The sequence below is a fragment of the Symsagittifera roscoffensis genome, chromosome 1, assembly GCF_963678635.1.
Source record: "Symsagittifera roscoffensis chromosome 1, txSymRosc1.1, whole genome shotgun sequence".
Taxonomy (NCBI): Eukaryota; Metazoa; Xenacoelomorpha; order Acoela; family Convolutidae; genus Symsagittifera; species Symsagittifera roscoffensis.
In genome coordinates, this window is record NC_087062.1 from 52,183,571 (window position 1) to 52,196,529 (window position 12,959).

A 12,959-nucleotide genomic window follows, 5' to 3' on the forward strand; every position below is an offset into this window, starting at 1 on the left:
TTTTAGTTTGTAAAGTTCGTCTAAACTGTTGGTTTCTGATTCTGAAAATGCGTTTCGATTTTTTGAAAATCTTCTTCGTGTTATTTGTCTTTGTTTAGTTATTATTTTTCTCTTTAGTGTTTGTCGTTTTGTTCGAATGTATCCAACTGTTTGTGTATGAGGTGTGATTACAAGGTCGTATTTTTTGTTATCTATTTCACAATTGTGTAAAATGATTGTTTGTTTATTTCCTAGGTTTTTAAATGACATAAGGTTTAGGATGACGGATGCAAAAGGTTGTTAGATGATTTCTATTTTCCTAAACTGTTAGTTCTTACGATTTTTTGGTTAGCTTAACCTGGGTCTATTTGTTCAGGGTTGGAGAGAAAAGTATATCGATTCCGAAGAATGATTTTTACTTTCTCGTGACTAGTATAAGCTAAGGTGTTAACTTACTTAATCTTACTTAGGGGTAGTGATTGTGTTCAAGGGTTGGAGAATAGTAAATCGATCCACAAGGTTCAGGTATAATTAGAACGCGAGTAGTTCGTTAGATACTATTTTAAACTTACTAAGTCTAAGATTTATCCTGGGTCTGGTAAGAGGGGGGGTCAAGTGAAGGATGATTAACCGAAGTTCTTCACTGTTTATCCTAATTTGAATGATTAGTTTTGTTTAAAAATTTCTATTAGTCTTGGGTCTTTAGAAAGGGTTGGGTAGTGAATCGACGTTTGAGGTCGTTAGACACTAATTAAGTGGGTGGGGGAGAACAAAGTTGTTCTGTTTGATCCAAGGATAAGCCTTGATGATCAAATTTGAAATTTAATTAAGTAGAAAATGATTTAAGATCCAAGGATAAGCCTTGATGATCTGGTTTTAAAATTAAGTGACTTTAAGTTTTAATAAAATTTTAGATGTGTGTAAAGGAAAGATTTAGTGTTTTGATGATATTAGTGAGTTGATGATTGCTGTTATGTTTTAGGTGATGAAGCTGGAACAACAAGATGATTTATGATTACTAACCATTTATTGTCATGCTACTAATTTTTATTTTTATTTTCCAATAAATATTTTTCAAACATGTTTTGTATAATACTGCAGAGTTTTAGGAAAACGATCTTAGATCTTTTTATCAATCGTTATTGTATAATATTAATTTTGTTTAGCGCCTGAAATGATTTTGAAGATTAACTTCAAGGTTTTATGTTTGCAAATGGAAATCTAAATTCATTGCAAGTAGTATTCGAAATATAAAAGTTTGTTCTGGCTTTTGCCGAACTATCATATAACTATACGGCAAGTTTCTACTTTGTCGTATGTCGTCTTTGGTTCGATGTCTTCTTCCAATTCCGGGTAGTTCTATTATGGTTCGGAATATTGGCTCTGATCTATTGAGTCGGAGAGACATTTCAATTAAATTATTGTCGTATAACATTTTGTAAATGTTTTTGTCTAATTTCTAATCTAATTTTGGTTAATTCTAATCTAGTAAGGTCTTGTTCGAGACTTATGGTCGCACCAGATGAGTTAGGACCGAAGTGTAACTCATAGAGTAATTTCGGATAGGGTACACCGTCTGCTCGTCACGCTATCTTATTTTCGGCCGGATAGATTCGTGCAACTTCTTAGTCTAATACCGATCCTAATCTTACTCTTATACTATCTAGTCTCAGGTTGTTTAACTAGTCTCTGCTAGGCTCAATAGATCTAGGGTATACTGGTTTATTGCGGCTGCTGAAGTGCTCGGGAGAGTCCAACTAATTTCTAAGTTAAATTCAAATCTCTCTGGTGCTGAAATTACAAGTAACTTCAGCACTTACAAATAAGTGGGTTGTTAGTTAGATGGATCATGATTGGTTAATATTAAATACTTTACATTGGTAAAACATTTAATTTATCCAATCATAAAATGTAGTTTAGATCAGGTTCCACAATGTCGGTCAGAAACACTAGCTTTTGCATGCAAAAATTTGTCTGAAATAGTTCATTTGCTCTTTTTGATTAAATTTTTCTGTTCTATAATAGCCAAAATAACTCTGTTTTTCTCAATAAAAACTTTTTGGTGTAAGAGCAATTTAAACAAGAATAATCACTCACTGTGCAAGTAGCATTTAAAGTTTACATCAAAGTAATTATGGCCAAATCAAATACTAAAGGGAACTTCAAAATTGAACCATTTTACTTTTTTTTCGTTCAAGAGCAGATCCAAGATTTTCTCGAGAGGGGGCAGGATTGGAAAAGTTTAAACAAATGTTGTGAACTTTTTATGCTCTCCCAAAGCACTATAGAGAGCCAACAAGAGCCAACATTTAGTGATTTCTCTATACCGCAGGCAAAAATTTAAAAAAAACAGGTCAAAACAGGGGGGGTAGGGGGCAGGTTGTAGGGTAGGGATGGGGTGTGTTTTTTTAATTGTTTTTGAAAAACTGTCGATATTTTTAAGGATAATTGTTTCAAAAATTCTAACACTAAAAACTCTAAAGTGCCTTCAGAAAAGATATACAATTGGTTAGTTAAAAGGGGATGTCCAAAGGGCGGTCAGAGAGTCTAATTCCCGAAGAAGGGTCAGGGGTCCAAATTATAATAAAAAATATGTATGATTGATAGTATCCCGCACCGAAATATCTCCAATGGGTGTCTATTATATGGCGATTATATGGTCATCACGTGATACTAGTCAGTGAAATTGGTTTTTCGTTGCCTGTCTCGATATAACTCAAAACAATTGGTTATAATGTCACTGTTTTTTTAACTATCTTTTAACTATCAAATCCATTATAATTGATTATAATAGATTATATACATTTATAATCAATTATAATGGATTTTTACGAAACTTCGTCAAAATTAACTGGTCTTTTCTAAACACTTTTGAACAAGACGGGTTAGTTCTAAAGAACAAACACATGAAAACCAATCAAAATTGATTAGAAACGCTTATAATATTTTATGATCAATTGTAAGGTTTCTTAATTCAGAAAAAAATTATCCTTGAAAATTATTGTTTTGAGTTATATAGACACCGGCATTGAAAAACCAATCTAATCGACTGGTATCACGCTTTGAACATATAACTTGATTTTAATCAAAGAATAATCGATTATAATCTCTGTTTTTGAAATCATATATGGTCAAATATAATACATGATTATCGATTAAAAATGATTATTTTAACCCGAAGTTCTAACTTTTTTGTTTTGCAGAAAAATCCTATTAGAATTGATTATAATTGTTTATAATCATTTTTGTTTGCCCATTTTGTCTTCGACCTTTAACCTGAATTGCTTATATTTTATGCTTACGAGACGTTTGTTTATAGGAAAATGGGAAAAATGTTTTCAACAGTTTTCACATCAATTCAAACTTATAACACTTTTTTTCATTTCTTCTTGGCTATAGTTGTTTCATGCTGCACATTTTAAGTTTTTTTGGCCACCAAAATATCAGCACACTGCTTTAGTTTCATGGTTTATTTGGAAAAGTTAATTTCACCTACCGTGGGATTCTTTCAAATCAAATGAAGAGATCTTTATGAAACTTTTGTTTCGTGGTAAAACTTTGTGTTCAGGTGAATAACGAGTGACATGATAGAGGTTTTTGACTGAAAAAAGGATTATAGTCTTTTATAATAGATTATACTTGATTATAAGAAAATATAAGAGATAATAAGAGATTATAAGAGCTTAAAAAGATTTTCTGAAATACTAAAATCAATTATAATGATTATTATTTACTATAATGTCACGAAAAAAGTTATCATGAGAATCGATAATAAATCGTCTAAAGATATTAATTTAACGCTTATAATTAATTATAATTTTGATAAAAGTACAATTATAATTGTAATACAATCGATTTTTTTCTCTTTTTACTGAGATTTTTTTCTCTTTTTACTACCTGTTATGGCCTTTTTGCATGTCTCAAAATATGGCGGGGGAAGACCTGAGACATACATAAATGTGCGTTTCAGGACCTGAGACGCACATTTATACATGTCTCAGGTCTTTCCCCACCATCTTTGATAAAAAAAACAAATACTTTATAAATTGATTTTTTTATCAAAGTATAGTAGGGAAGACCTGATACATTCATAAACGTGCGTTTCAGGCCCTGAAACGCACGTTTATGTATGTCTCAGGTCTTCCCCCACCATATTTTGATTTAAAAAACCAATTTGTAAAGTATTTGGTTTTTTAAATCAAAATATGGTGGAGGAAGGAAGACCTGAGACATGCATAAACCTGCGGTGTAGAGAAACAACTAAAAATTCATGAAAACGTTGTTTTCTTTCTTTAAAAAAATTTCTTGAAATTGGTGATTTGTTTGAGTTTTTTTTGCAAATGTTGAAAATATTGATTCCAGCCACCAGCCTCTTTTTTCAATTTTTTGATTTTCTAAGTGTGAATGCGGTGGGTGTGGGTAAGTTCGGGGAGATCGTTAATTTCAAAAAATGCTCAAAAGCTTAAGTTTATATTTGATTTTTAGTTAACTCATGGCTGCAATGTTCCAATTTTGCTGCTCTTAATTTTATATCGAAAAGTTGTGTTATCTTTACACTCATTGCCTTTAATTGTCTGAATACTCATTGTCTTGAACTGTTTTGAATCTAAAAATCATCAGAACTTCATAAATTTTTAGGCAAAATTGATTTTTTTTGTTGATTTTTAGTTAACTCGTGTTGGCAATGCTTAAAAAGTTTCCATTAAGTTCGCAAGCTTTGATAAGATTTGCAAAAATTGCTGTGACCAGATTTTTACAAAAAACACAGTTTGTGCATTCAGTGAGTCTAATGTTCGGAAAGATTTTCAGGAAATCATATGGAGATAAAAAATAGACTTAATTGCAGTGATACGAAAAAAAATGGTGTTCTTGCAATTTTATGGCAAAGCTGAAACTTTCATGAGACTATATGGAGATAAAAATAGACTTAAGTGGAATTATAATGCAATTTAATTTAATGAAAATAATGCATTTTCTTGTTATTGTAATGGAAAATGTTACCTAATTTGGTGGCACATTATCGATAGGGGTTTATAATATTGTACTGTAAGAGTATTGTCCACTCGTTCATAATAAATATCTCAAGGCTAGTCTCACAACATATTTATTGCAGTTATTGCAATTTCTGGATTTGTAAAGATAAAAAATAGTTTAAGAAATTTTAATTCCAAAGAAAATTCAAACAAGCTCTAACGACCAGTTTTTCCAAAAAAGATCTGTCGAAAGTTTCGTTCCAAAATTCTGCATTAATCTTGAGCAGGGGCGGACTTAGGATTTTCTCGAGGGGGGCGGATTTTCAAAAAAGTTTTTTTTAAGGTCAACCAAATTAATTTTCTGAGCTCTCCAAAATCACTATAAACACCCTAATTTGACAAATTTTTCTGCGCCGCAGGCAAATTTGTGAAAAAACAGGCCACAAAATGCGTTTATAATTTTACATGCTTTGACTCAATTTTCGGTACTATACTTCGCACTTCATGAAATCCTGAAAATAAACAGCGGCTCAGCGGAAAATAAACAGCTTTTCTCTTGCTAATTTAAAAAATCATATTTTGCACCGCTAACCGTGGTAGCTTTCTTGCGTTTTTTCGCAAGACCCTCCTCTGCAAACGACAAACTGTCAGAGTTTTAAGGTAACTTCGGAATCAAATTGAACGCTTTTTGAGAACACTAATTGATATGACATCTACCTGGTCTCCAGATTGTTACTTCGACGGGCCTTTTTAAAAATGGCCGAGTGTAATATACCCCATAATCCAAGCCACAGTACTTTTTTAGATGAGCGAATACCCATGTGTTCATGTTCACCATCCTTGTTAAAATAAAACGCATAAACTAAATCGTTTCGAATATTTTTGCAAGTCGACGATGCAAGACGTAATGAAACTATGCAGTGTGAGCGCGAAGTAATGTACGAAAAACCAGAGGAAATTGCAATGTTTATTTAGTGAGTTCGAGTGTGTACCCGGGCTGACCTCCATACACCGAAAATGCTTATCATATAATTCCATACATCAAGTGTATGGAAAAATGCTTGTCATACAATTTTGTACAAATTCGAAAACTAGTTGAAAAAAGATATAATCTAAATTCTGCGGCTGTTTGATTCTAATAAAACAGTCTGGTGATGAAAAAAAGGAGGTTTTAGTTTTTAGAAAAAGATGCTTCTCATAAAATGCCAAAATATGGAAACTGTATGAGAAGCATTTTTTTGATGGCGACACAAAAACTTTTTTTGTATGCAAAATTTAATTCTTTGTGTGCATAACATAGTTCTAGATACACTAATAGTAGAAGTTTTGTTCCTTTTTGCCTAATAACTTTTTTCCAAAACAATTAAAGCTCCCATTCTTTTTCTATGGCATGTTTATGCATGCCTTGATCAATGTCAGATAATTTAAAAATTCAAATTTAAAAAATAATCATAATTAAAAATTTTGCCAAAATTTTAAAGTTTAAAACTTTCGTTATATCTTTGTAAACGCGCGCTTCATGACAATGCAGGTCGTTTTCTATGCATTATAAATGCAAGACCAGTCCAAATCTTTCTTTGGTGCTTTGAGTAAACCAAGTTGATTGTCAATTGCGTTCGGTTATGAACACAACTCAATTTTAGAAGAAAATAATCAACTTTTTGTTTACGGAAAAATAATTGTCATATAAATTTCATTTATGAGCAATTGCTTATCAAAGAGATTTCATACAATTTTCTGTATGTATGGAGTTATATGAAGTTGTATGCTAGGAAATTTTTCATATATGAAAATTGTATGATAAGAACTTTTGGTCAACCCGGGTAGTTAAGTTTCAAAGTGGAAACAATTATTGTTTCCATTTGAAAATTAAGTACCCGGGTTGACCAAAAGTTTTTATCATGCAATTTCCATATATGAAAAACTTCTTAGCATAGAGTTTCATATAATTCCATACGTACAGAAAATTACGTTTGAATGTTCTGGCTGCCCACTTAACCATGTTGAATAATTTTTGGTACAGAAAAAATTGAAAAACTATGAGTCCTGGACAATATCAAACATCATGAGTGAAAGTTTGAGTTCAACAAAATTAAAACGATCAATTAGCTAGTCTAAATTTGGAACGATTTTGTTGTGCGGGATAATTCGCCACGCATAACGAATTCGGGTTACGCTTTCAGCATTGTGAACTGAAGCTTCAAAGCCCGCATATTTAAGACCAGAAGATGGCAAAAATGTCATTTTTTAAACTCCCAGGGCTTGACAAAAAAGATTGTAGGTAAAATATATATTTTTTAAAATTTGAACTCAGGGAGTTAAATTTTTCAATGGGGTAAAGAAAAAAACTTTTGAAAACTATTATTTTGATCGCCGAAATTTGACTGAATAAAGAAACCAGGCCGAGCATAAATATTCCGTTTTTCTTGTGAAAGTCGGAACAATTAAATATGATGAAAAACGTTGTTTGGACCATTTCTTTTTGATAATAAGACAATTTGCTGATTTTGTTTTGGGAATTTATATTCATACTTAAAATTTGTTATTACATGGCATATCTTTTCATTTATCAAATCAGTACTCTTATTGTTGCGATTTTCGTAACGAAAGTAACGAAAGTAACGAAGTATTTGTGCTCACAAACAATCAAAAAAAAATTTAATTTTTTTTTATACATTCAATTTTTTCATGCTATTAATGCTCCAAAGACATCTAAAGGCAGTCAGAACTATCAGGGCTTTGCCCTGATACGACAATTCTTGTCAAAAGTTTATATTTGATACTTGATTTAGCGTAAAAAGCACAACTTAAAGATTCATTCCGTGATAAAAATTCTAACAAACTTCATAGTTAATTTTTCCAACACATGTTATGACTTTTAATGGCCTAATTTGTGAAAAACGCATTATAAGCTTCCCATTTCGTTAGTTTTACTTTTTTGATAAATCAAATCAACGGTGAAGCGGTTTGTCCTCATATATGAATCAATTTGTTTCATTGTCTTAAAAATGCGAACTTGGTTTTAAATTTATTGTTCCAACCATTTCGTTAAAAGACTGGAAGAAGCTGTGACGTTGAAGGGGCTTTTCGCTCTATTCTGGTTATCTCATAGAAAACTCTTAAGGGTCAATTGTTTCATTATTTTAAAACCTTTTCAGCGAATACTCGGCTTCGAATAAAAAAACTCAAAAAATTATGGTATGAAAATTCGATCTGAACTTCCAGACAATTCTACAATAACTTTAATGTTAATAAAGCTGTTATTAGTTCTCGTTATTTAATTTTTTCACTGATTGAACCGCCCTTTAATTAACCTTTACTTTTTCAAAATTTATCCATTTTGAAAAATATTTTTTTTGTTTGTTTTAACCTAAATTTGAATAACAACAGGTTTTCATTTCACTTTTGAAAATCTGATTCCCCGTTTTCGACTGAATTAGATTCAATCCTGGACAAATGAAAGGCTCCGATTCAGAGGGGAAAGTAATCTTTGTTTTTCTTTTCGAGTTCAAATTTTTACAAAGGCGTGGCAATGGCTTAAGTCAAAAAAAGGTTTTATCCAACTTTCGCATTCATGCTGATTTTTCTAATTTTCCAATGATCCATTTGACGGCCCAGTTTCAATTAGACCCGCCTGTGAGAACTAGTTAAGTTCAGATTAAGTGAACTGTTGCATGACATATTGTTCATCTCATGGTACAATGACTGAGTTATAGAAATGCACTTTGACCTAGTTGTCAAATTTTGCCTAACTATCATCGTCTGTTACAGCCCATCGGCTAAAGCGGAGATGGTGACAATCACCTCTTCCCATCAACTAGAGCTTGAGAGCAGCTACGTGTGCTGAATGGTGGGATTTAGGATTAGGATGGATATCTACGCCTGTCCCTGTGGCAGGTAGGTAGAATGAACGGGGCGGATGCTGGAAAAGTGGACACTGAGGGTTTTTGAGGTTCATAGGGTAACATACAGCGAAAAAGGAGGCCATCGGGACTGCCCAATTGAAACGAGTTGAACTTTTCCTGTTTGAGAAGTGCCGGCAACAGGGGGTCTTAAATTCATAGTCTCTGCTAATTTGAAGTATCCCCTCTTCTCCTCCTTATTTCCTCTTCATTCCCCTCCTACGACGTGAAGACCATCTTGGTGGGAAAAGAAGACACCGTGAGACTGCCCTGCCTTCCCTTCTGACAGTCGCACTTTAATCATCCATGCATTTTGACGCAGCCGAGCAGTCCTATGTTCCTACTGTGTTTCCAAACACACCATTTGATTAATCCAATGAATGTATCCGGCAATTTAGACGGCATTTAGAAGCACACAAAGGACTTTACGTGACATCTATCTCACTCTGAAACAGTTTTCAATGTCTAGTTTCCTGTTTTTACCCCCTAAAGTACAACTCAGGGGTGATATTTACCCCTTCTGTCTCTAACTAAATGAGCTAGGCTTTGTCCCCAGTCGAGAAGCAAACAAATGAACGGTAGAAGGCCGAACTACCATTTTACCACTTTTGTTCTCCTTTGCGCTTTTAATTTTGTTACTCAACTCAAGTTGAAATCCCACCTACACTCTGAACTGACACTGTTCAGTGGGATAATTTGCATATTATCAGATTCATTTCCCTTGTTTTATTCTAATAAAAGCATGTTTATTGCCGCAAACACATGATAAACCGTACGATAATGTAAAATTTTCAAAGCCGGAGAAAAACTTTTAAGACCTTAAAATCATGCATTTCTTGTTCATAAAAATAAACATCATGTTAGGGTTAGAAGTTGAAAATATTTTTATATGTCTGTGCTTTGTTTTGAGAGAGCCTTCGAGAAATCACGAGTGAAATCACTCTTGACTTCTACCTGGTCCAGTTCTGGAACGACATCCGGTTGAAAGAGCAGAAAATGAAGAAGGATTTGAAGATCACTGGGCGAAAACTGCCGGAGCAGCTGTGGTACCCGGACACCTACTTCCTCCTCGTGCGTGACCTGCTCTACAGTGCCGAGGAACAGTACATAATCATCAGGGGCAGAGAGTCGCTTGAGTTCAACCGCAAAGTGAGACTAAAGACCCCCTGCACTCCGAACGTGTTGCTCTTCCCATTCGATGTTGTCAACTGCAAGATGATGTTGTCTAGTTTCGGCTATGATGACTCCGAAGTCGTGTTCCACTGGGCCAATTTCCCCGGCACAGGATCAATCTACATTGACGAGCAGAATAACAACGTAGACCACCTCGGATTTTTCCTCAAGGGCACCAGCTCTATTGAATTCGCCATGAACTACGGGGACCGCAACTTCAGCACTCTTCAGACTATCATTTTTCTGGAGCGCAAGTACTCTGCCTACTTGATCCAGGTGTATTTTCCAGCCGCACTCATCGTCATCTTGTCCTGGACTATCTTCTGGATCAACTTGGAAGCGACTCCGGCGAGAGCTAGCTTAGGTCAGTAACACAAAGCTGCCTCTCATGTATTGAAAGTTAATTTTTTTAAGTTGAGTTTTATATAAATTTATATATAACTTGTCCAAGGACAATTTATATAATTCTGCCTGTTTAAGAAATTGTTATTGTTAATTGGAGCTAGAAAAGAAACGTTTTTTTTTTCAGTCTTTCTTATTGCAGTTAGAGTTAATTGTATTTGAACTTGAACTTCTTCCAACGCACTGAAAACACTAATGAGTTTCCCCTACTGACTAACCTAACTAAATCTATTGAACATTGCGAAAAAAACCTGAAGATCGTTACTTTACTTCGTTTGATCTACTTGAAAGAGTTGCCAAATTCGATGGCCGTAGGTGTCGAAAGGTTAATTGAAATTAAGGCAGACTCACTGACTTTTCTGAAAGTCTCCACCATGGCTTTGCCCGCACGTCAAGCGAAGTAAGTGTCAAGCACTGAGTTGCAAATACGTTTGAACAAGGCGTTCGAACAACCTCGAAATCAATTATGAAAGTATTTGACTTGTCCCTATCACAACAAACTTTGCCCGCAGTCACGTCAGAGCAAATTAAGTCGCTTTCTAATCAAGATGTTTGTACAGGTGATTTCTTTGTAGACCCCAAATTGTTACGACAAGGGGAGGTAGTTGGTTGCTTTGGAAACAATCAGATCCAGAGCTTGTCAATCTAGCGACAGGCGATTGCTTCCAATTCACGTCAGAAAGCCGCAGACAAAACAGCAGTATGAAACTAACATTTTATACTACGAATTAACACTTATACGACATACTGGCTGATTCAAGTTCTTTGCTAGATTGAAATATTGGGTTTTCGAAGACGTCCTGGTTTAGCAACAAGTTACATTCAGCATGCCCATATGAACTCAAAAAGAACAAAGTTTCCTTGAGTTCGACAGTATAATGGCAGGTATTGCGCAATAAAGGGCGAAATAACATTTCAAATCCTTAAGCTAAATAACTCGTTTTGATATGCTCTCTGGCTTTAGTCAGAACCTTCATGTCAATTTTGTTTACGCTCGTTTCAGTGATTCTTCTGATCATATCGCTACAATTTCATTCGAAACCTGAAAAAAGGCTCACAATTTGATGTCACAAGGCGTGATCAGCAAACATTTTATCACTGAATATGTCTAGATATCAAGTGATCTAACTGTATTCGTTTTTTTTTCAAGTTTAGAAAATTAGTGTCTCCAAGTGTCGATTGAAAATTACGGATGGTCTAATCGAATACTAAAAGATGGCCTGCTAGTTATGATAAACGTTAAACGAAACACGAGAGGCTATAATATCTGTACTTTTCCAATACATTTTAACTATCGTTTCAGCAAGCAGTGCTCCTTTCATCATTATAGAGCTTGAACGCTGCGCCCGCGTTGCGACAGAATTCATTCGTTTGATTTCAATTTTTTGCATTAAGTGAGGCACTTACCATACGTCAAAAAGTTGGAAGCTATATTTAGCCCAGTTTCATTTATGGCTATTCTGTTTCATCATAGCTCTAAATAAAGTTGCCCATACAAAAGAAAGGCGTGGCCTAATGAAAACAAGACTGCTGGTAGGTTAAGGCTAAGCCGTGAATGATCCTACTGTACTTTTTCTACATAGAAAAGTGACAAAAAATTGAAGATTTATTTGCATATTTTTGCATCTTCAATTTATCTCCTTGCAAGTTAATATTAACTACAAAGGGATGTATTTAGCACATCTTATTGTTCACATATGCATCAGTTTTTATGGTGTAAGGAAGAGTTTTATAAGGTTGCGTATGAAGACTAAATATGTTTGTCATGGACCTACAAATCATTTGAATTGAATTGAATTGAATTGAGGCAAGCTAATTGGTCTTATTAAATCCACCCACGACTCAAATATGACTACTTAAAATTGGTCTCATGTCATTTTCCCTAGGTCAACTTGTCCCAGCCCATTTTGTCCTACTCCAACTACAAGACAACTTGTCCAAAGCCATCTTGTCCCAGATGAAAAATAATTAAAACTTGCCCCAGATTTCATGATATTATGGTAGATTATAGTGTCGGCATAATTATGTAAGATATTTTGCTGACAAAAACAAAATGCGGATTCATTAAAACATGTGCTAGAAGAAAATGAGGTTAAAGCTTGCAAGAACAAATTGAACAACCCAAAACCGAGTGCGGCTCTTTTGCCCGAGGCCATCTTCAACTATGTTCTAACTGTTGAAGAGTATGATTTGCTCTTTCTGAGGGAAAGATGCCACAAAACTGTGAAAGAGCCCGGAAAACTGTTAAAGAGCCCGGAAAAGAGCGCGAGACTATGCAAATGATTTCTTTTTTCTTTCATGGGTTCTAATATTTCATTTTTATTCATGCCTTGTCGTGAAAGAACATGTGTGAAAAAATAAAAACATACTCTTCAGCATAGATGTTAGACCACAGCATTCTTAGTCAAAAAATCAAGATGAAAAAACTCAAATGAATCAAAATTTTTAATTTGATATCATGAAACTCCAAAACCCATCGTACTGAGTACCCCAATATGGGAGGTGGAGCGAGTGAAGGAGCAATATTTTT

At 34.2% G+C, this 12,959-nt stretch overlaps 1 protein-coding gene across 1 annotated transcript in view; it reads left to right on the forward strand.

Moving 5' to 3' along the window:
* LOC134845473 (gamma-aminobutyric acid receptor subunit beta-4-like) overlaps window positions 1-12,959 on the forward strand; it is a gene marked incomplete in the record, with an annotated part of 81,067 nt that overhangs the window by 60,957 nt on the left and 7,151 nt on the right. Inside the window, 1 exon segment of the mRNA XM_063862369.1 lies at window positions 9,765-10,391. Coding sequence (XP_063718439.1) covers window positions 9,765-10,391 — 627 coding nt within the window.